This window comes from Carettochelys insculpta, chromosome 4, assembly GCF_033958435.1.
Source record: "Carettochelys insculpta isolate YL-2023 chromosome 4, ASM3395843v1, whole genome shotgun sequence".
Lineage (NCBI taxonomy): Eukaryota > Metazoa > Chordata > Testudines > Carettochelyidae > Carettochelys > Carettochelys insculpta.
The window spans coordinates 70,372,953-70,397,617 of record NC_134140.1 but is presented as its reverse complement, the minus strand read 5'-3'; the positions used below and the strand labels follow the sequence as shown (position 1 = coordinate 70,397,617).

General features: G+C 41.8%; 1 protein-coding gene across 6 annotated transcripts in view; it reads left to right on the top strand.

Annotated features, from left to right (window-relative positions):
* Nucleotides 1-24,665, top strand: part of PALLD (palladin, cytoskeletal associated protein) — a 357,303-nt gene that overhangs the window by 184,925 nt on the left and 147,713 nt on the right. For all 6 annotated transcript variants that reach the window (XM_074993049.1, XM_074993048.1, XM_074993047.1 and 3 more), the window contains 2 exons: nt 3,799-3,918; nt 5,438-5,783. In XM_074993049.1, the coding sequence (XP_074849150.1) occupies nt 3,799-3,918; nt 5,438-5,783 (466 nt within the window). The remainder of the gene's footprint in view (nt 1-3,798; nt 3,919-5,437; nt 5,784-24,665) is intronic.

The window sequence follows — 24,665 nt, the reverse complement described above, 5'->3', positions numbered from 1 at the left end:
CTCACTGTCTTCCAAATAAATTCCCAGTTTATTAGAAAGGGCCTGTTGAGTGCATTGCTTTCTTATGGTTGCTCAGGACATAGAGGGCCAGGAGTAGAAATAGGAGATAGGTTTTTCACAGTGTGGAAAAAGGCCACTGTGCTTACCTGCTCTTGTATTTTGGCGGAAACACTGTTGTGGCTTTGGAACTAGAATAGAGCTGTTGCTCTATACATTGCATTGTGGCCAAATTCTGTGTTTCCCATGATTACATGTGCGTCACAGTGGAGGAAGCTGATGGTCAAAGTAATCAAAGCTGCAGATCAAAGTGCCATCTTTCGTGTGATACATACACAAATTCTGGGAAGTAAATGCTTGTCTCTGAAAACACTACAAGAAGAAATTAGTGAAAATGCTCCAAAACCAGAACACTAAAAACAGAAATACCAACATGAATATGGATAGAGCTTTTTTTCCTGAAGGCCTAATGCAAATGGACTATTTACCAACATTATGGGCAGGGGCAAGGGGTTTCTTAGCTACATTTAGTGCTCCTTTATGACAATTCTGTCTTGGAAGCAATAAAAAGATATATCTATAAAACACAACCGTTCTTGTTATCCGACTGACAAAATAATCAAATGCTTGGTTGCCTCAGCATTTTACATGTTTCTGCAAACAATGTGTTTTGTATTCATTTAGTCAAGTGTTAAATATGTTTAAGGCCTTGAGAACAGCATTTCAGAGCAGCTCCCTGGAACACATTCTGTGATGAAATTATTTGTCAGCTAATGATTGCTGGAAATAGAACAGACATTATTTACTTCAATTTACCAGATTTTATAGGGAAAGAAATAAGTGTGCAAGATCACTATTTAAAACTTAATTGAATATATAGAGAACTAGCCATCCAACTCTTATTATGGGAATTACTTGCCTATTCCCTACACACAATGAACCTATATTTTGGTCCACTGCTGTATGCAAGTATCAGAGGGGTAGCCGTGTTAGTCTGGATCTGTAGCAGCAACGAAGGGTCCTGTGGCACCTTATAGACTAACAGAAAAGTTTAGAGCATGAGCTTTTGTGAGTTAACTCACTTCTTCAGATGTGAGTTAACTCACGAAAGCTCATGCTGCTACAGATCCAGACTGTTAGTCTATAAGGTGCCACAGGACCCTTCGTTGTTGCTGTATGCAAATATTTGCTAATATATCCTGGGTGCGACAAACAGTCTTGGGTTTTGAGAACAAAATCCACTGACACCAATGGCACAGAGTTTGCTTACCCCACCTCCAAATATCTTTTAATTAGACAGATGGTCTTAGAGGTTTCTGAGGCTACCATGACCTAGCTTTCTCCAGTTTTCTCATGCTTTGGTCATAATAGTGCATCAAACATAAACAATTGCATGTAACTGTCCAATAGTTACCCAAGAATAGCCTGTTTTGTAAAATATAAGTAATTTTACTTTTAATTTTACACAAGATTTATCGTTTATGCCATGTAATATTTGCCAACGTTTTACTTAGACAAACTGTATCATGGAAGAATACATAATAAATTAAATCAACCCATGACTGAGCATTCTCAGTGCGTCCCCTGTTAATTGCTTTCAAGACAGTAACAAATTTCTTAAAAGGAGCTCTTGTTGTCTTATTATATAAGCACTTACTAAAATAAGGTAGTTCTGCTACATGGCTGGTATCTGTGGGTCCAGTAAAACATGAGTGATAAATGTGCCCTTTTGCCTTTTCCGCTTGTTATACTGAAATACTTAGTACTTGGAATTCTCTCCTGTTCTTTAGCAGGAAGCTGCGTTGCATGGTTTCTATATCAAAATCCATTCCAAGGGATTGTTGTGTCTTTCTGGACTCCTGTAGTTAACAGTACAGCATAAAGCTACTTACACTGTACACTTCCTAAAACTTGGAAAAGTCTGACCTCAGAAGTTCAATACCAAGCTTGTGTTAACCTTTACTTACCTGATAAGACCTTTCATGAGTCATTAATCTTCATCTGGGAAAGATAAAATCCAGCATGCTGTATTACTTACCAGACACTTTTACTGCACTGACAAAGAGTGACTGTTCTACACTGCCAAAAAAAAGGGGTGAGGGTGGGGTATGGTCTGGAAAAAAATTCTGTGCCAGACTTTTAATTAGTAATTCATTTTCAGCCTGTCTCCAACACAGGAAGTCTTCAGATACATGATAATTTCAAAAAGGAAAAATCATTTAACTCTGATTGAGACATTGGTTTGCTGCCTCAATACAACTTAAAGAATGACTCGCAAAGCTTCATTACTTAAGAGAAAACAGTAGTAAATGATACAGCCTTACTGTGCTCTTTTCCACACGCTTATTCTCATATGAAATTCAATATTCTGTTGATTTTTTTTCCAACTCTGCTGGTTGCCAGTTACAGTATTTGGTGATCAGATGAATATGCAGAGTTACACATTAGAGCACAAAATTGTTTCATTTGAAGCAGTGTCTTTCAAAATATGGTATGTATTTAGGAATAAATGACCTATGTGGAGGAATTGGAAGGTGTTATGAAACAGTGGTGTGATGCAGTTATGCCAGCTTAATCACCACTGTACACAGCACTGTGTCAATAGGACAGCTTTTCCCATTGATGTAGATATTGCCTCTCGTGAGCAACACTGACAGGAGCAGCTCTCCCTTTGGCTAGCAGTGTTTTCACTGAAGTGCCACAGCTTTTATCGTAGTAGCACCTTAAGTGTAGACCTGTCCCAATTATCTAGGGCAGCCTTAGATTGAAACTGTCCATGACAACTGTGCAAAATTAGGATTATTAAAGTTCCAGAAATTGTTGTGGAATATAGTGTCTCATTGAAATTGATGGCAAAAATCCTGTTGACGTCAGCGCAACCAGATCTTGATGTGTATCTCTGATAAACCCTGAGCAAACATAAGTATAGGGAAAAATAGTAGGGAATAATGGAAAGAGCTGAATGTCCAGGGAAGTCTGACCTTCTCCAAATGAAAGAGACTTTGGTGTTTTAAATGTCTTGTCAGATTTTTAAAAAGGGTATCTGTTTTATAGTGGTTTGCTATTTCTTATAATTTTATCAATGCAAGATTTTGGGGGTGTGGGGTTGAGGGACAGGTCATTGTAAACTTCAAGCAAAAGGAGTTTAGATATGACTTGGATTAAACTAAGTGTACAAGCTGTGTTTTATATGGAAACTGGATTGTTAGATTATTTTGCAAATGCAGAGGCCGTTTGTGGACAACAGTGGGGCTGACTGCCACCGTGGACCCTAGGCAAAGTGCGAGGGGGTTGGGCTCTGTGCCCCTGGAAGGGGTGGGACCAAGGGCAGTCAGCACATAGCACTGCTCAGACTGCAGTGCTGGGACACCCTCCCTCATAGCTGCACAGAGCAGCAGACCAGTACAGCTGCTGCCGAAGTGGCCAGAACTCCATTTCCGTTGAAATTCTGGGCCACAGGACAAATACACCCTTTTCCTCCTACTCTGATTGGCAGGCCTGATAGACAAAAATCAGCTATTGGGTACACAAATATGGGTGTGAAAAAAGTTGGCCGTAAAGAATGGTCAGTTTTAGGCCTCTTTGAAAACCAATTTTTTGAGCTATAGGTTTAGGATTTATAACCATTTTTAAGGTGATGTACTTTGAGTGAGTGTGTGGATTTTCTACGCTCCTTTGATTTAAGAGTGTTGGACCTTTGGCCTTCTATCTCATAATGCACTGAGATGTTTAAATGCCCAACAGCGTGTATAACACTTTACATAGGTGATTGTTGGTTTGCTCTCCTCTGTTCATTTCTAGAAGAGATATGTACATTAGTAATTGCTGAGACTTTTCCTGAAGATGCAGGAACCTTCACTTGCACAGCAACAAATGAGTATGGATCAGCGACAAGCACTGCACAACTTACTGTCTGCTCAGGTATGTGCCAAAAGGTCTGAAGAACTGTATATTGAAGGTCTTAGTTTAACATATGACATCTGTTCAGTTAAATGGCTGCTTTGTAGAAAATGCTTCTTCAAGACAGAGATTTTGTTCAGTCAGTTTCTTGCTGGATCTCTGGTTCAGTCTCTGTGCGCATCTTCTGACTTCTTCCAGTACTCACTGTTTACGTTACCCACAAAAGCTCATGACCTAATCAATTTGTTAGTCTTTAAGGTGTGGTGGACTGCTTGTTACTCTTTTTTAATGTGATTACTGAGCCTGAAAAAACACAGGGTCTGTTTTATAAGACTATCTAAAAGTCTGTTTATTTCTTTTAGGTTATGAAATATTTTTTAACTCTAAGCATAGTTAAATTCTGGAAAATGGTTCCAAAGGATGCAATAGAACACTCCTCATTGGAGGTTTTTAGAAGCAGGTTAAATAAATACTTTTTAGGGGGTACTTGATCCTGCCTGAGTGCAGAAAGTTACCTCTCATCATTTTTATGATTTTGTGATTTATGTTCATTAGAACATGCCTGTTTCAGGCTTTTGACACACAAAAAATGTAATTGCAAGAAACTGAAACCTAAATCCATTGACCAGTGCTCAGTACTAACACCAGCAACACACAGAAATAAATCAAATGCATATCATCTTTATTACCCCGTGTTGGCACATAATTCTTGGTGGTTCATGTAGGGCATTTATTCTTGTAATTGAGTCAAAATTCTAAGATGCTACGAAGCCTCAGTTCTGTTTACAGCGCTGTCACTGGTATCCACAGTGATCTTATGCTAGTCAGCCAAATTTTTGAGGCTGACTTGTCTCATCCATAGGGAAAATGGGGGAAAATGTCTACCTGCTTGATGGATGAGGCTACATTGCGAAGTGTGTTGCCATCCTCATATCGAGCACATCATATGAGTGGCAAAAATGATAGCTTGCTAGTTTCTTAATAATAACTTTTGTTCAAAGCAGGCTTAGAAAAACTTTGGACAGATAGTTTAACGTCAAAACTCTGAGGCTAGATGGCAGCAGACACAAAAATAAAATAGATGAAGATTATTTGGTAACAAAAAAGGAAAATAAAATCATTGTGTTTTATGGAAAATTTAAAACAGAAGTACAAGTAGTTAAGGTTTGGAGTATACCAATAGCTCACATATATGTTGTTGTATATGTAAAGTGACTGCTAACAAAATTCCACTGCAGGCAGTTCTTTCAGGCGGCTGTCCATGAATCGTTCATAAATCATTCATTCTTAACTGGTAACTAATCTACCTGCGTTGCGGGTAGTTAGGAGATGAATAGTCAGTAGCATAGCTAATTTGGCATGAACATTTGTGAGAGCTTCAAAAAGAATATCCAGCTGATGTAGCTCCTATATATATAACAAAAATGAAGTGATTCACCTTTACTACTAAAAGCAGGCTGTGCATATGTGTTGAAGTATATATGTTTTGTTGTTTGAATATGAATTGTAGACAGGGTTTATCTTCTTTTCTTTGTTTTAGCCAACTCTGAAAGCTCTAGCCATGAGTTGTCAACAAGAGAATCCAACAGTGATGATTTCCAGCATTTCCCACCTCCCCCTTCACTTCTTGAGACTAGTTCTCTTGAGCTTCCTCCAAAGAAGCATGCAGAGAGCCAGCAGGTGAACAATGCTGCGTTAAGACCCAACATAGCAGCCGTTCAGTTACAGCTCAACTCTGCTGAGAAGAAAACCAATGGCATCCATCCCAGTCATGGATCCAATGGAGTGATTAACAGCAAACCTAACAGTGATAAATCTGCTCCTACTCCAGCGGTCCTGCTTTCACCCACAAAGGAACCGCCACCAGTCCTTGCCAAACCAAAGCTGTGAGTATTTTGGCATGGTTTTTATTCTTCCTTTCTAAATTTACTGGCTTCTGAAAGCAAACCTTCTTCTCTAGAACTGTGGTTCCCAATGTGGGGTCCACAGACACAGTGTTGCAGGGGTCTGTGGGGGAGAACTGATAATAGAAAATAGAATTGCCTTTGGGGGTCTGCACACAGTTGGGGGAGCGTGACCGGGGATCTGAACTAGTGAAAAGGTTGGGACCCACTGTCCTAGAACCAATGTGTGTTAGACAAATAATTTCCAGAACTGTGACTGTACCTTAATTATTGGGCCTTTCTCACTGATATGGATTAAATCCCCAGCAGTTGAGTACAACATGATCTATGCACTTCATCTCAAAATCATACCAAATAAAAATATGATAAAACTTTTTTATTCTTGGAATATTGAGCTAAATCCACAAAACAAAATAAACTCAGGTTACTGGCTGGTGCTCTGCCTTTTATTCAGATACTTGCACCTAAATATTGCACTGGCATAAGAATGTTGCATAGCACCACTTCTCCAATAGTTGAGTGTCATTTGACTAATGGTTTTTATGCTGAAATTCCTTGATTTTGTGCAAATCTTTATTGCTGCAGTATATGTACCGGTGTAGCTATGCCATCAGCACTTTTAGCGTAGACAAGATCTAAATGCCTGTCTCTATCAAAGACTTCCCTAGCATGGCAATGGACTTTTTGCAACCTGGAGAAACCAATATCAAGTCAGTGAAACATGAAACCTGTGCACGTAGAGCTAATAGTCTATCTGTGAAAGAGGAAATATATGTAGTTGCTTTAGAGTCCAAATATGCCTGCAGTATGAATGCGTTGAGATGCTGTTTGATATGAAAAGAAGAGCAGAGACCTTGCAACCTAGGGGGAAATAGGGGCCAAAGTGACTGTAATCCACCTTTACACCCTCCACACTTTTCTGGGGTCAAAGTGGTTCCCAGCATAGCTCAGACAGCATTGAGGGCAATAAGTTATCATTAGTCAAATGGTCACTACCTGTGGCAGCAGTGCATTCCAAAAATCTGTGACCACTACATTTGGCAGCTCCAGTCCACAAAGCCCACCCAGGCCCCAATCCAGGGTTTGCAAGAGGGTCCACCAAAACCAGCTTGAAGCTGGCTGCATTGCTTCTGCTCAGAGAGATTTCTCCACCTATCAGATTCAGGGCTTTAAGAGCACTTTACGTCCTTCCAGCACCTTTACCTAGCACTTGGGCGTTGGAGAGGGAGTGAGGAAGTACCCACAGAAACAGATGATTGCAATAACATGCTGAAGTAGGAAGAGAGCCTGAGACATAAACCCTTGTATCAGGGGCCTAGTGTGAGGCCTGAGGCCAGCATTAAAGAATTAGTCAAAGCAGGCTTGCCAACAGAGGGAGCAAAGAGGGCAGTTGCCTGGGAGCCTGGTGATTCAAAAGGGCCTGGAGATCCTGCCTGCCTCTACCACAGGAGTGGTGGTGGCCAGAGCCCCAAACTGTTTAAATTGCAGTTGGAGCACTTCATGGCCTGCCTTGGACAGGTCTGAGGCTATCTTGGGAGGGGGCTGGTGCAGAGTGCTCCAGGTGGTGCTGAGGGCTGGTTTACCCCAGCCCCGCCCCTTCCAGGAGTGTCGAGCCCGGCCCACGCCTCTTGTCCATGGGCCCAGCAAGTCTGTCTGCCCCACTGAATCAAGTTTTACTTCCATAAAGCAAAGACAAACTGTGAGCAAGAGGCAGAGCCTGCTCTCTAAATCTGGCACACAAAGAGAGCAGAAGGACACACATGCAGCCAAACATCTAATCGCACATACAGTCGCTTAAAAACAGAGAGGAATAAGGCAATAGAAGTTAGCATGCAGTAACCTAAAGACAAAGGGGAAAGGTGGTAATTTCATGACCAGTGAAGGGGAGCATAGTAGTAAGAGGACTATTTCCAGCTGATGCCACCTTTCACAAGCAGGACTTGGCCACTTCCTGGACATTTGCTGTGCTCCTTAGAGATACTGGGATTGATCAATAGTAGCCCTACCCCCCCATACCAGGAGAGGGCTATAGCTGGCCTCCCAGAGCTGTCTCACTGCTCAAAAGAATTTGGCCTGCCTCCTTGGTCCCTGCCCTGCTCACTAAAGATTGCTATTTCCTGAAATACTGGGCTTTCCTGTGCATTTATGCACCACCCCCTTCGCCTCAATTAAATATAACATTGTTTTTGAATAGAGGTAGACCATAATTAAAATCCAGACTGCCAAAAATCTAGGTCTAATTAGTAATCTGACATTGAAAAGTATGGTTTAATTATTCACATCTGAAATAACTGTATCCAAATAACTGCTTTGGGCAGACTCTGTGTTTTTATCAGTATTGAAAATCAGTGCCACTGGAGAGGAACTAATTACCAAAGAAATACATACAGGAGATTAGTAGAGAGCAGTGATGAAAAACAATCTCTCAGAATTATGCTGCTTTTTTTTTTCTCCCTTTACATTCATGCCCAATTTCTCCAGTCCAGAGAAGCTGATCTCACCGTCTGATATTCTGGGTTTGTGGCACTGCAGTAAATTCTTTCTACGAGAATTGTTATCCAACAGCTAACACGGTTATTTCATTTTCCAGTGTCATTATATTTATACTATTTACAAGCATAAAATCTCATTCTCTGACGTTAAGTATAGAATCTCAGACAAAAAATGTTGTGCCTGAGTTGAAGTTGAGAGTAACCAATTCATTACAAGGATGTTGTAATTATCCCAATACCTAATGTTACAAACTTTGGAAATTCAGAGTTAAGGTAATACTTCGAAGAAATTCAAACAAGATTAAAATGGTACTTATATACCTTGTCTTTATAAGTGCCATAATTATGAGGTAATACAATTTATTGAACCAACTTCTGTTTGTGAGAGAAATAAGGAAGCAACAGAAGTTGGTCCAATAAAACTATTACCTCATTCACCTCATCTCTCATATCATTGTTTTTACAGCCATGTTGATACCATGTGAAAGCACTGACATTTAAAAACATGTTGACAGTTTTCCCCTTTTACAACAGGAAGAATTAACGTGTCTTAATTGTGCATTTCTTGTTTTTAAATCCTGGGTGAGAAGGGCACAGACCTTGCAACCTTGGGGGAAAGAGAACCACAGTGGCAGTAGGCCTCCTTTACACCCTGCTGACTGTGCACTGCTCTTAAATTGTTTTGAATTTCTTTTAAATATAACCTTTACTCTGAATTTCCAGGCTTTATAACACATTGGTTTGGGATGATTACAGCATTTCTGTATTGGTTTTTACTCTTATGTTACTGATACACATTCTCAACATCAGTGCCACTTTAATGCAGGTTTTTGTTTGTGGGGGGCAGGAGGAGTGTTGGAAGGGAGTGTCCTTAGTGTGTTTAAATTTACTAAAAATATCATACACATAAAGAAAAATTGTATTTGATTTTTGAGGACGTATTCATCAGTACAGTAGACTAGCCAAAGTAAACCAAGGCAATTAATTTTCTTTTACAATGGATTTGTGCCACTGGCAAAGTTTAAACCAGCCAAAGTGTACTGGTGAATCTGGTCCTTAATTTGCAGTTAGGTGATTTTCCCCCCACAGCTGCTACAACATGCTTGCTTTTTTGATAATTGAGTCTAAGGAATATAGTCTTAGAGAGTGGTATGGCAACAATTGAATCAATTTGGTGTCAAGTGTTTTTAGACTGGAGCTTAATATGATAAAATATATATCACTTATTAATTGCTCCTGGAAAAACTCATAGTTCAAGATAATTTTTACACTTGGTTGTGGCAGAATCTATTACTATGTCATATGCTATCATGTAGGGAGCAAGAAGTCAAATGAGAGTGAGTGTTTACTGCAGTGGTCCCAAACATTTTAGATCGTAGCCCCTCCTTGCTCCCACTTGCCCGCTCTACCTCCTCCATGAGCCATGGCCATAGTTAGCATCAGGGGCCAAGGATTAATGACAAGTCTTGGCCAGGATAAGGGCTATAGGACTGGGGTCATGCCTGCGAGTGGCCCAAATCATGGCCAGGCAGGGAGCCAGGGGCTAAGTTTGGGATGGGGGTGATCCAGAGCAGAGCTGCAGCTAGAGCAAAACTAGGTGGTGGTTCTTCTCAGCTTCTGGTGAGGGCTGACCAGCGTTGTGCCTTGCCACCCTAAAGGTCCCTCTGTGCAGCCTCTAGGGGATTTTCACCTGACAGTGTGGGGACCAGTGGCCTCTTGATTATAATCTCTGACAACCCCATTGATTTTGAGGCTTTGGGAAATTCGTTTATATAAGTTTTATTTCAGCAGTGGTTTGTGAACATTTTTCATTCAAATTCATGTTTTCATCTGAAGATGTATTAATAAGCCATTCTGTCATATATTTGAACAGTATCTAGCACGTGGGACTAGGATCCTTATGTTTATGATACAAATATCTGAAGGGTTCTTAACTATTACAGAGATGTCATTCACAGACCTCTTGTATGATATAGTTTGAAACAATGTCCATGTCCTTGAAGCTTGTTTTATTTATGACTATGTATGTATGGCAGTGTACATTTAAGATTTATTTGGTGAGGCTGAAAGTGGGAAAAGTGATGATTTTGTCTTGACCAGAAAACTCAGTCATTCTTTTTGTTAATTTAAAATATCTGCTGTACTATGTTTTCGTTCAAACCTTAATAGTTTGAAAGCCAATACAGATAGCCAAGTACACATAGCAAATAGAACTCCACCAAAATGTTCTGTTTTGATAAAGCATGAAATACTTTGATGTTATATGATGTAAAGTATGTAACCCAGGCCATACATTCCTCTACAAACATCTATGTAATTTTGTTCGGTAGCAGATGGACCATGGGGATACAGAGAGGAAATTTTTATGGGGAATATACTAAATCAGTTTTATTACATGGAAACTGGTGACTGTGTTAAGCAGACAATAGTACATACAAAAACAGTGTTCTGCCACAGTCTGGTTGGTCATCTCATCCCTCTATTATGTCTCGCCTTGTTAGACAGCAAGCTCTTTGGAGCAGAACCTCTTCGACTAAATCTTGATACAGTTTGAACACAGTGGGACTCTGACCTGATGGTCCTCTAGTGCTATTGCAGTATAACGTTCAGGAACAATATTTATGATCCAAAACTTGATGGGGTTCAAATTAAATGGGAAAACAATTTGAATACTAATCGGATCACTTGATCTTCTTTACGGTATGCATTCCTTTCATTTAACTACCCTTTATGATTAACTCAAATATTTCATTTTGTCTTTCCTTTCCTCTCCCTTTTACATTAATGACGATTTTTAACAAAACTAGAGATACAAAGTAGGCTGCAGTATTTGCTTAAGTAGGAAAAATTTGTGTTACATGGATTACTAATCAACATACAGCAATTGTGCAAGTGCTAGGTTATATTTTACATATCGTATTTAACTGATTATTCAGCTAACAGAGCTCTCAAGAAAATGATTGATTTGTGAAAGGTCATTTTAAAGTGTTTCTTGAACTAAAATTATGATTCTTGAGAGATGTGTGTCAGGAAGTATAACAGTGATCAATGGCACACTTGTAGTAGCCATGCAACTGATCAGAGTTAACTTAAATTAGCAGGTTTTATCTGTGGCATTAGCTCACCAGGAAAAGCTGTATTAGAATGTCACTATCAAAGGGGGGATTTTGTGATATATAATGCATCTGAAGCATCTGAAAATTCATTCCTACTTCCTCGAGTCCAATGAAGGTATGTTGATATTTTTAGTGGAAAAAATAGTTATTGGAAGAATGCTGCTGAGTGTGTTAGGATATGATATCATGAGGTGGAAAAAATTACTCCAGAATGTGTGTTATCCATTCAGGTCATTGGGTATTCAAAGTTGTAAAGTCTTTTATCTGTAAAAAATGTGTATGTGAGAGAGAGAGAGACAGACAGACAGACACCTGGTAACTTTAAGCACCTTCTTAATTGTAGGTTCCCATACCTTTGGGATAATTTGATGATTTAGTGTATATATAAAAGCTAATTTTTTTTAATTAAAGTTCCATATAATTCCAACATAATGGTAATATGGCAAGACCGATTTCCACAGTTAAGAAGAGGTTAAAGAGCTCTTCTGGGAACAATCAGCCCTGTCCCAGTGTACCTGTGAGGCTTGGCAAACCTGGAGAGGGCTAGCTCCTCAAAAAAGAAGGATCGACACCCAGTTCAGAATAGTACTCGGAGATTAGCAGAACTATGGAACAGAGCTCCAAAGCCCTGCAAGCAGGGGGACCAGAAGAACAGCTGAAGAGCCTCTGCCACTTCAACCTCTGAAGGAGGAGAGAGCTTCTTTTCTTTGTTTTCCCCTTTGTTTAGAACTCTGGGCACTCAGCCTGGGTCCTTCAGATTCTAGGTCTACATCTACATTCCAGTGATCTGTCAACAGAATTTACTGTCAGAAGATAGTAGAATACAGATTGCAGCCACCTACAAAAGTAGATGTCTGTCGGTCCTCTCTGTCGACAGAGGGCGGCCGGCCACACGCTTGACAGAAGGACCAACTGGAAGCAAAGCAGATGGGGCTGCCCAGTGACCCAGAAGCGCTGTCTGTCAGAGGGCCCCCCTGGATCATCCAAGTGTATTTTTGTTGACAAATTTGTCGGGAAAGGCATTCTGCCTTGTGGGGAGAGGCAGAAGGCTGTCAACAAAAGTGCCAAGTTCTGTTGACAGTATGTCAGTGGAACGGATTTTTAGTGTGAATGCTCCTCAAGTTTTGGACAAAACTCTCTAGCGTAGATGTAGCTTTTGGGATTAGGGGATCAAACCTCTTCTACAGAGACTACTGATCTGTTACCTGGTGGGGAGTTTTTGGGTAAACCCAGACAGTTTTGTGGCCACAATGTTATTTGGTTTACCCTTACCATTTTTGGTTAGCTTTATGCCTAGAAGGGAGGGTGCCACTTCTCTAAGATTTATGGCCAGTAATGATCACAGTCCAAACGTTAAACTGTCTCTACAGCAATGCCTACAGCCAAAGGAGTATGGTCCGTGGTAAGAGGGGGACCTATCTTCACTCTACGGGGTACTGTAGAAGTACATTTTATGAGAGTCAGTCGTTTTAGTTCCTATGCATCTGGAAAAGACAATGGGACTTCTGAAACTATTCCATTTTATCTCAGAAATGCCTTTAATCCTGATTTGGTTTAGTCTCCTTTTTGTCACAGTGCCAGGTGTAGACAGATGGAATTGATTTCTGCATGCAGGGAACTTATTTCATTATATTCTTTTAAAATCAATCCTTATTTTTAATCCCTTTCAACAAGATGCCTAAACCCATAATTACTTTCGCAGATCTCTCCATAGTTTCTTTCAAACATTCTAAAACAACTCTATATAATTAGTGATAATAATATTATGTAATATTAAAGTGAGCAGGGTTATGTGGGGCTGTTACTGGATGAGGTAGGTAACCTGGTGACAGATGATGTAAGAAAGGCTGAAGTACTCAAAGCTCTTTTTGCTTCAGTCTTCACAGACAAGGTCAGCTCCCTCACTATGACACTAGGCAATGCAGTATGGGAAGGAGGTGGGCAGCCCTTGGTGGGGAAAGAATGGGCTAAGAGCGATTTAGAAAAGCTAGATGCACACAAATCCATGGGTCCAGATTTAATGCATCCAAGGGTACTGAGGGAATTGGCAGATGTCACTGTAGAGCCTTTGGCTATTATCTTTGAAAACTCGTTGATCGGGAGAGGTTTCAGATTATTGGAAGAATGCAAATGTAGTGCCCATCTTTGGGGAAAAAAAAAAAAAAAGGGACAATCCACGGAACTGTGGACCAGCCAGCCTTACCTCAGTCCCCTGAAGAATCATGGAGAGGATCCTCAAGGAGTCCATTTTGGAGCACTTGAAAGAGAGGGGAAAGTGATCAAGAGTAGTCAATATGCATTCACCAAGGGCAAGTCATGCTTGACCAATCTGATTAGGTTCTATGATGAAGTAACTGACTCTGCGGACATGGGGAAAGTAAATGGATATGATATACCTTGACTTTAGCAAAGCCTTTGATACACTCTTCCACAACATTCTTGCCCATAAGTTAAGGAAGTATGGATTGGATACATGGACTGTAAGATTAATAGGGCCCAATGGGTAGTGGTCAATGGCTCAATATCTGGTTGGTGGTCAGTTTCAAGTGGAGTGCCACAAGGCTCAGTTCTGCGGCCGGTGTTGTTCAACGTCTTTATTAATGACCTGGATGAGGGACTGGATTACACCCTCAGCAAGTTGACACAAAGCTAGGGGGAAAGGTAGGTACGTTGGAGGGTAGAGATTAGAATCCGGAGTGACGTAGATAAATTGGAGGTTTGGGCCAAAAGAAATTTGACGGTGCGCAACAAGGAGGAGTGCAGAGTCCTGCATATGGGACAGAAGAATCCCAAGCATTATTACAGGCTAGGGACTGACTGGCTAAATAGGAGTGCAGCAGAAAAGGACCTGGGGCTTACAGTTGATGACAGGCTGGGTGTGAGTCAACAGTGTGCCCTTATAGCCAAGAAGGCTAACAGCATATTAGGATGCGTTAGGAGGAGCATTTCGAGCAGAAATAGAGAAGTTATTATTCCCCTGTATTTGGCACTGGTTAGGCCACATCTGGAATATTGTGTCCAGTTTTGGGCCCCCTAGTATAAAAAGGACGTGGATATGCTGGAGCAGATTCAGCGGAGGGCAACAAAAGTGATTAAGGGGCTGGAGCACAAGACATATGAGGAGAGGTTGAGGGAATTTTGCTTGTTTAATTTACAGAAGAGGAGACTGAGGGGTGATTTAATAGCAGCCTTCAACTTCAACCATCCTCTTTAGAGCTCGGTGAGAAACTGTTCTCGGTGGTGTCAGATGGCAGAACAAGCAGCAATGGTCTGATGTTAGAGGGAGAGGTGTAGGTTGGATATAGGAAAAACTGCTTCACCAGGAGAGTGGACTGGACTGCATTGCCTAGAGAGGTGGTGGATTCTCCATCCCTCAAGGTTTTTAAGTCCCAGCTTGACAAGCTCCTGGCTGGGATGACTTAATGGGGGCTGATCCTGCTTGAAGCAGGGGGCTGGACTATATGACCTCCTGAAGTCCCTTCCAGCCCTATGATTCTATGATCTCTAAGGCATTTGAATGATGGGTCATTCAGATGTAAAGGCTGTTAGATTGCCTCTCATTTTTCCAAAAGCTGACTTTAAAGGAAATCTAGGAGCAGATGTTACTAACTTAAGATTTCAACTCTTAATCTGAAATGCCACTCAGACTTTTGTAAATAGTGCAACTATGCAGCAACTTCAATGAGCCATTCACTAAGGAAGATTAGCGTGCCCCCAAGTTCTAATAACAGTACTCAGAGTTTTCCCCTTACGTGCCCCTGTAAACAGTGTTAAGTTCTTAAGGTGACTGAACTTTAAACCTTTTAAAATCTGCAAGTGCAAAAAGTCTATATAATTTTTAGGCCAATGGATATCTACAAATTTAATGGGCTATGGTTATGTGTAGGCAAGGACTGTATATCTAAGCCTTTGGGTTCTCTTTTGACAATAATTGTGTCTACGTTCTTACCTTTTGTAAGAAGAGGTAAATCCTGCTTACCTAAGAGATAACTAGTCTGGATATGGTCTGAAGAAGTGGGTCTGTCCCACGAAAGCTCACCTAATAAACTATTTTGCTAGTCTTTAAAGTGCTACTTGACTGCTTTTTGTTTTGATAGTGTATAGACTAGCACACCTTACTCTCTGTTAGTAATCTGACAGGATATGTCAAACATCCACATCCGTTAACCAGTCATAAAACACGCCTGTGTGCAGTATTTTTAGCATATGGTTCTAAAATTTCAGTGGGGTGTACAACGTGAATTTATGGAAGTAGACTTTGAGTGTTGCTTTAGTCCATCATACTGAAGTTCCTGATTCATGTGCAACAAAATATTCACAGAGGAAAAAGTATTGAATTTATCAAACACTGAAAACCTTTAGCGTAATACAAGAGCGGGTGGCATTAGAGAAGAAAAATTTGAGAGATTTTTATCTTAAATATAGTCACCCAGTATGAAGTGCTGTACATCAGAGTAGTGATTTCTTCCTTAACTCTCACTGCCCCTACAAATATTCATAAGGGGGCCAACCTGTGAAGTGCTGAAAACCTTCATTAACTTCAGTGAGTGGCAAAGGCACTCAGCACCTTGTAAGGTCAGGGTCAAAGATCATCAGCCGCACATATTACACTAAGATAGATATAGATACACACAGAGGGTCAAAAAGTCCATTTTCTTCTATTGGGATTAGTGACACACTATACAGAAGCATTGAGACAATTACAACACTTCAAAATAAAAGATTCCCTGGGAGGAAGATTGTGGGGTTGCTGCTATATCTCTGTCTATTCAGCAGCCTTTCCTCCTGCAGCAGTGACTTTGGGTCCTGATGCTGTGAGCTGCTGAGTTTCCTGCATTCCTACTGAAACCCATAGGCATTTGTTGGTTCTCAGGACGTCTCAGAACTGACTTTCTGAAGTTGTTAACAGATTTTCTTAATATTGTAAGGGACAAAAGTACTTCTACATAAAGGTTTCGATAGCTTTACAAACATCCAAGTATTTTCATAGATTTCAATATATTTCATCCAGGGTTGCCACAGTATTGTTCTTTGCTCAACCCTGCATAATCACACAACATGGGTATAATTTAGACTATATAGGCTTATCGGTATTTTTGGAGAGATGAAGGAGTTATTTATGTTTCCCAGCTGTGTCTGGCCCCAAAACAGGAAATAAATCCCCTGCTACAGCATGAGAGGCAAACCTTTTGGGCTCATTCTGGCAGCAGCAGGGGGTGTGGATATATGAGACAGCCCAGCTGCTGAAGTTTTGGAGCAGGGGCTGCCATTCTGGGCCTCCCTGCAGTTCATAGATTCAATTATTTTTAAGACCAGAAAAGTGTTGTGATCATCTAATCTGACCACCCATATAACACAGCTGGAGAACTTCCCTAAAATAATGTCTGTTTGAGCTATAGCCTGCAGTTTCTTAGACAAACCTAAAGTCTTGATTTAAAAATTGTCAGTGATAAAAACTCCACAGTTTGTTCCACTAGTTAATTAAAAAAGAAAGCCTTATTTTCAGTCTGAATGTGTCTAGCTTCAGCCTCCAGCTATTGGATCTTCTTTTTATATCTTTTTTTCTTCTGCTACATTGAAGAGTCCATTATCAAATATTTATTCCTCATGTGGGTACTTTTAAGCTGTGAGCCAGTCACCTCTGAACCTGGCCTTTGTTAAGCAGAACAGATTGATCTTGCATCTCTCTCCTTCTGAGGCATATTTTCCAATCCTTTAATTATTCTTGTGACTCTCCCTGAACCTCTCTAATTAACCAACATCCTTTCTGAACTGCATACAGCAGAACAAGAATACCTATTCCGGTAGCAGTCACAGCAGTGCTAAATATAGAGGCACAGGTGCTGACCAGATAACCCACAAAGAAAAATTAATGGATGCTCAGCACCCACCAGCATACAAGCTTCCCATCCCACCTCAGTGCCTCCCACCTGTTGGGGTCCTGCTGATCAACCCCTCCCTCGACCACCCAGTGTCACCTGCCTGTTCCGCAGTGTTCCGGAGACCCAGGGAGGAGCAGGGATGATGCACACTTGGAAAAGGGAGCAGAACGAAGACGGATGGGAACTTTAACCTGAATTCAAGAAGCCAAGTCAGAAACTGACCAACCCTCCAAAACACATTGTCCATGTCTACAGTAGCACAAAACTTCGAAATGGCCATGCAAATGGCCATTTTGAACTTTACTAATGAAGCACTGAAATACATATTCAGCAACTCTTTAGCATGCGGGGTGCTGCAGCACTTCGAAATTAACGCGGCTCGCCACTGTGCAGCTCTTCCAGATGGGGCTCCTTCGAAGTCTCCTTATTCCTATCTGCTCATAGGAATAAGGGGACTTCGAAGTAGCGAGGGTCCTTTCGAAAAGGAGCCCCGTCTGGATGAGCTGGGTGTCGGCAAGCCCCGTCAATTTCGAAGTGCCGCGGCCGCCCGCATGCTAATGAGGCACTGACTGTGTATTTCAATGCTTCATTAGTAAACTTTGAAATGGCTATTTGCATGCCCGTTTCTAAGTTTTGGGCTGGTGTAGACACGGACATTATGAACTATGTTGCTAAAACAGATGCTGGTTACATTCAGCAAAGCTAAATCGGACAGCAACAAAAATATGCTCCAAAAACTAGGGGCACCTTCATCCTTGTATTGCCAGTTATGACCTGTGTTTAGTAAAATGTGCTGATATTCAGTGGAAGGTACAGGGAAAGAAAAAGGAGATAATTTAAAATGAATGACAGGGATTTTTTTTAAATTAAATACACAAGTACAAAATGGGGAATAGCTGGCTGGGAAACAGTACTGCACAAAAGGTTTGTGGAGGAAAGTTATAGTGGGTCACACATTGAATGTGCTGTTGCGAAAAAAAGCAGTAAATGCCATTGTGGAATGTATTAACTGGATACTTGTATGTAAGGCATGAAGGTTAATTAATTGCTCTGTTCTACCCAGCACTGTAAATAAATTCATTAGAATTTAGACCTTTTTTGCTATTTGTAAATCGCTTGCAAACACTGTAATTTTATAAACTTTTTTACAGTTTGTCCCTGTTCAAGCAGTTGCAGCTTGCAAATAGTGGCTGAATTCCTGTCAGTTTCATCAAGTATGTAATTTCTTCCAAGACATATCATCATATAAGGGGGAGGGAGAGCTTAGTGGTTTGAGCATTGGCTTGTTAAGCCCATCGTGGTCAGTTCAATCCTTCAGGGGGCCGTTTAGGGATCTGGGACAAACAGACATTTGCAGGGAGGGATAGCTCAGTGGTTTGAGCATTGGCCTGCTAAACCCAGGGTTTGAGAGCTCAGTCCTTGAGGAGGCCATTTAGCGATTGGAGCAAATAGATATTAGGGATGATGCTTGGTCCTGCCAAGAGGGTAGGGGATTGGACTAGATGACCTCCCAAGGTCCCTTCCAGTTCTAGGAGATGTGTAATTGGAGATATGTATCTCCAATTATATCTAAATATCTCTGTCTGCTCCTGTTTAAGGTTCAGTCAAGCTAGCATTCCTCCAACCCTCTGAGTCATCTAGATTAGCACAGTCAAGCAATTTTTTTTAGCTAGGTCAGTTAAGATGGAGAGAGAACTGTGTTTCATAGGCATTCTATTGTCATCATGGCCCGCATCTTTTCACTAACATTCCTTTAAGGCTTGTGTAGATATCAAACAGAAGAAGTAACATGCCAGAGCCCTGAGGTAAGCCAGAGACTGACACCCTGGGGATAAATGAATCGTTACTATCCTCTGGTTCTCTTAGAAAGGAAGAGTGCCATTTTACTCAATACAGGTTGATGATGTTGTTATTTATTATAGGGTTTTTATTTTTAAAAGTTTGTACAAGCACCTAGAGTCTTGGATAATAAGAGGTTTTAAAACTAATTAACTAAAATAAATTGCATTGCATTTCACTATCTGTCTCTATAGTTGATTAGTAATAGTAGTATACTTATGTACCAAGATTATTTTTAAACATGTATTCTATGTTCTAGTATGTAATGTGTACTATATGACACAAATAGCTAATCTGAAATCTATGGATTCTGGTTTTAGCATGTGTATATACCCTCTTCGGAATCACTATGCCTGTTGAGTCTCAGGCCTCTAGCTTACAAAATTTATTGGAAGAGTTCAGCTTACTGCAGGAAGTAAGTTGTTGGATATGTTAACCTGTAGTTCGTGCCCCCCTCGCAATTGTGTCTTCCAGCATAGCTCTGCAAATGTAAGGGTCACATTTGGTCAGGAGGCCTTGCTAGGCAGGACACTATAGTCAGTGAAGTTTAATCAGAATCTTGCATAATAATAAAACTTCTGGGGTTTACATTTTTTCCTGAGATATCCTGTTTTTTACTGAAGCAAGATAATTGGCTGATAGCTTCCAGGCTTTTTCCACAGTTGGTATACAACAAGATTTGTTTCCATTTATGTATTCCCTAGGTTGGGTCATTGCCCAGAAGCTTATCATTCATTATCCTTCACATTTCTCTAAACTGTATTGTTCATTTTCTGACCCATGATTTGGAATGTTTTCAAGTGTTTAAAACAAGGGTTTGGAAGGCAAATGCTCAGTTCTACTTCTTTACTTGCTGTGTAACTCTGAAGAACATTATGTCTCTACGTATCATTTTTCTACTGTAGATTGACTGAAACAGATATTTGGTAGACATGGTGTGGTTTAAATAAATGTGAGCTTTTTCAGTCATTTAGGCTATGTATAGATTACAGGGATTTGTCGACAGAAGTTTTTGTTGGAAGATATCTTCCGGCAAAACTTCTGTTGACAGACCGCAGCCAAACTGTCAAGTGGATTGCAAGAGTGACCCAAATTGTTTGCAGAGATCGACCAGCTGCTCTCTCAGCAAAATGGCCGACCAGAAGCACAGCAGACCGGGCTGCCCAGTGTCCCGGAAGCTCTCTCTGTCTACAGAGGGCACCCTAGAACATCCAGACTGGCTTTCTGTCAACAGATCTCTGTTGACAGAGGTATTATTCCTCGTGGGGAGTGTGGTACAGCTGTCAACAAAAATTCTGCTGTATAGCAAAAGTGCTATGGTAAGTCAGCAGAATGCCTTGGGAGTCTGAGCACTCTGCAGGTTTTGTCAGCAAAATGGCTGTTTTTCTGACAAAATCCACTAGTGTAGACATACCCTTAGAGACAAATATGTAGTGTGTATATTTCAGGCAAACTCCTAATATAATTAATAGGAGTGTTTTTTTGTCTCTGTAGTGTAACTGATTCAGATGTCTCTGCAAAATGTGAGGGGGGTGGATCAGAAATTATGCTAGCTAAGAGATGCTGCAGGGAGGCAGCGGAGGTCCCCTGCAGGTGGGACAGGACCACAAGTTAATCCAGCCCTCTGCCAACAGCGTGGGGGAGGGCAGGCAGTTCAGTAAATGAGCACAGCACAGCTGTGCCCAGAAGCTATGGGGAGGTAACAGAGGGCACCAGTGTCAGAAATATAGGGAATTGTTAACCTCTCCACCCACTCTGGGTAGCTCCAGCTAGCACAACTAGAGGAGAGGCTCCCACTCCAGTCGTTCGGATCCTCAAGGACCTGAGATGTTAGGAGGGACGGCAGAGACCCGGCGACGTCTGGTCGCCCTGCCCCTCTACAGAGCGCCCCACCCACCACCAGCAGGAGGACCCGGGGTTGTGCATGTACCCTTCCCGCTATGAGATGGAATTTCCCCCTGGCAGGCGGTGGCTAGCTACAAGGGAGAAGTTGAGGCAAGGAGGGAGGCTTAAAGTGCAAACTTAATGAACTATTTATTAAAGGGGTCAGCAACGAGCTGACAAGCAGCAACACTTAAGACAGCTTACAATAACAATATTTTGTCTAAACACTTAGTTATTATTAAAAGTCCATGGAGTCAACCTGTAGTTTGATTTTTATTGAACCGGAAGGCAAGATGGTAGGTGGTTAAGGATAAACTATAAGGTAAGAGGTATAAGGAGCTTTAATGATTTAGCTCCGAGCGGGGGGAGGGCGCTAGTCCTCCCCCTATGTGCTCCGGCCGGGTCGCTACTCCGACCTATTGGGGACCATAAGGCTACACCTCTAAGGCCCCCTTACCAGCTGGGTGACTGCGTTTGGCCTCCCCAGCTGGAGCTTGGAGATTTAGGATAGGTAACGGGGGTAGGTTAGGTGCAGGGTAAACTCGGGGATCGGGAGGCTGGGCCTCCACCGTATCGACCCACCTGCACAATAAATATAACTATTAAGTAAGAACTACCGGTATAACTATTAAAAACCATAAACTAATTTAATCTGTGATCTGTAAACTATTAATACGAGTATGCAGCTTTTGGTTATTATTTGAATTTGGGCAGTCAAACCCGGCACTAGGGTCAAGCCCCGGGTGCAGCCCTTCCCTGGCCCTGGAAAGGGCACAGCTGGGGTGCGGCCCCAACCCCCCTGTTACGGGGCCCAATACCCAAAGTGCTATAATGAAGTGAAATGTCAGTGGTCCCGGGCTATGCCACGGGCCAATAGGTATTTTACTTGTCTAGTCCTTTGGTGTCCAGTCCGGTGTGTTTGTCCTGTGAGGTAAGTGGGTCGCGTTTGGTGTAATTGAAGGTCCAGATGAGCCGGCACTGTCGCTGGGGAGCGCTGGTGGTATGGTTAGCTGGCCTCTGGTTACGTCACCGGGTACACAGTACCCCCACCGGAGTGGGGGCCAGTTTGCCAGCCAGTGACTTGGCCTAGAGACCCGCATGCTGCTCCACTTGACCCAATGCGCGGCTCGTGTGCGCTGAGATGCGCTGGGGCATTGGTGCCGCTTCAGCCCCGGTGGGCTCCTGAGGTGAGCTGGAGCTCCGGTGTCCCTCAGCTCCCAGCTAACGCCGCCTAAAGGGCAGGCGTGCTGTAGTGATGTCAGCTCTGGTGCCGCCTAAAGGCAGGCGCCGCAGTGATCTTTCAGCTCTCTTTGGCTAGGTAAGCCTGGTCTCGGAGCTCAGTGGATGCCACTGAGTGGCCACACTCCTCCGTATGAGGTGACAGGGTTCTCACCTGATTCCCTCAGGTCCGCAGAATGGTGAGCGGCTCCTGAATTTATAGAGCAGTCTCATGAATATTTATAACATGACTAGCATACGAGAGTTCTGTGCAGGTGGTTTTCAACTAGGTCCTCCTCATGGCCAAAGGTGCTGGAAGTTTTCACCTGGGGCCAATCAGAGGGCTCTATTTTGAACCTGCTGTTATGGATAATTCATGAGTTCAGGTTACCGGGGAAACCAACTGACACAGAGTGACCGTTGCAGGGGCTGCTAAATGGCAGCCTATGTGACTTTAGATTTTACCTGTACCTATATTGATGTTAATGGCCAAAGGCTTGTTTCCCCAGGTCCATGGGGACGATAATGCCCAAGGGATAAAAATCCCTGACAACCAGCAGGGGTGGGGTGCTAGCCAATTGCAGTTTGGCCCCCTTTTGAAATTTTGCCCCCAGAAGGAGCACCCACCCCCCACAGTTTGCACCCCTGATCTAGATGGTGCTTGGTCCTGCTGTCAGTGCAGGAGACTGGACTTGATGAGCTCTTGAGTACCCTTCTGGTTCTAGTATTCTGTGGTTTGAAGCTTCCTGCTGCAGAGCTGGAAGCTGAGCTGCAGTTTAAGGTGAGGCTTTTAGGTTACTTGTCAGGGAGTTAGTCTGGAAGTCTTGTGAGACCAGGCTCCAGCTGAAGGGTCAGTACCATTATCCTCATTTTATAGATGGAGAAACTGAAGAACAGAGAGGAGTAGTGATATGAAAATGAGTAGCAGAGCCAGGAACAGAACCCAGCTATCCTCTGTCCCACTCCTGTCCTGAAGCCATTGGGTCACACTTCATTGTCTGCATAGTGTAGTAAAGCAGAGAGGGATAATGCTGAGATTTTATGTATAAGCTCTTGAATAATCAAGAATACAATCAAGAAATCTGTTCCCATATTCCTTCTCCAGTTGTCCTCTATCACCATTCCTGGAACAAATTCTTCTTCCATTGTATCTCTTGTGTCTTTCTATAATTTGGGTTTCATTCATACTAATCACTGTGATGAGCTTCTGGTTTGTCTAATAGAAATTTATTTAAGAAGCTTTATCTTTTTTAATAGAAATTGGCTCTAAAATCAGCATTCACAGTTTTTCTCCTTGGATTTGTCCTTTTGTTTCTGTTCTGTCTTTTTAAAAATTTTCCTAGCTACCCTCACTGCTATTATGCATTGTTCATATATCTTTAAAAATAACCATTCTCATTGCTTACACTGCTCCTTTACTTCCTTATTGAATAAGCCATGTTGTGTTTTCCTTGTTTGAGCTTTGCTGGGATTACTTAAATTTCATCCACTGAAGGTTTTTAGTACTTCACACATCTTTTGTAATTCTTCTGCAAAGCAGAACTACAGATGTCTGCATCTATTTTACTTTCAGTCAGCTTTTCTTTTGCAGTTAAGTTCATAAATATACTTACAAGAAATGGATATACGGTATTAGAGTTTTGGAACATGTTAAAGCGTTTTTGAAATATTTTATTATAATTACCCATTATACTTATCAAAGACCTTGTCAGACATTGGATTATTATTAATAATAATTTGTTAGCGCTTGCTGGGAGAGAAGAGGTGCCAGGAGGACAGAGAGACAATCAATGCGGACCTGTTTCTGTTGTTGTTTTTCAAGAAAAAAGTGTCTGTGGCCGTGTCTACACTAGTTCCAAACTTCGAAATGGCCACGCAAATGGCCATTTTGAAGTTTACTCATGAAGCGCTAAAATGAATGTTCAGCGCTTCATTAGCATGCGGGCGGCCGCGGCGCTTCAAAATTGACGTGCCTCGCCGCTGCGTGGCTCGTCCCGACGGGGCTCCTTTTCGAAAGGACCCCGCCTACTTCGAAGTCCCCTTATTCCCATCTGCACATAGGAATAAGGGGACTTCGAAGTAGGCGGGGTCCTTTCGAAAAGGAGCCCCGTCGGGATGAGCCGCGCGGCGGTGAGGCACATCAATTTCAAAGCGCCGCGGCTGCCTGCATGCTAATGAAGCACTGACTATGCATTTCAGCGCTTCATTAGTAAACTTCAAAATGGCCATTTGCGTGGCCATTTTGAAGTTTGGGGCTAGTGTAGATGTAGCCTATAACTTGTTCTGAAGCTCAGAAAAGCCAAAATAAATCATATATTTACATGGGTTTTAGTTTTAAGTTACTTGATCTCTTGATACATGGACATACATGGGCAAATCTTGAGAAAAATCATAGGATACGTTTACACTAGGAACTAACTTCACAGTTAACTT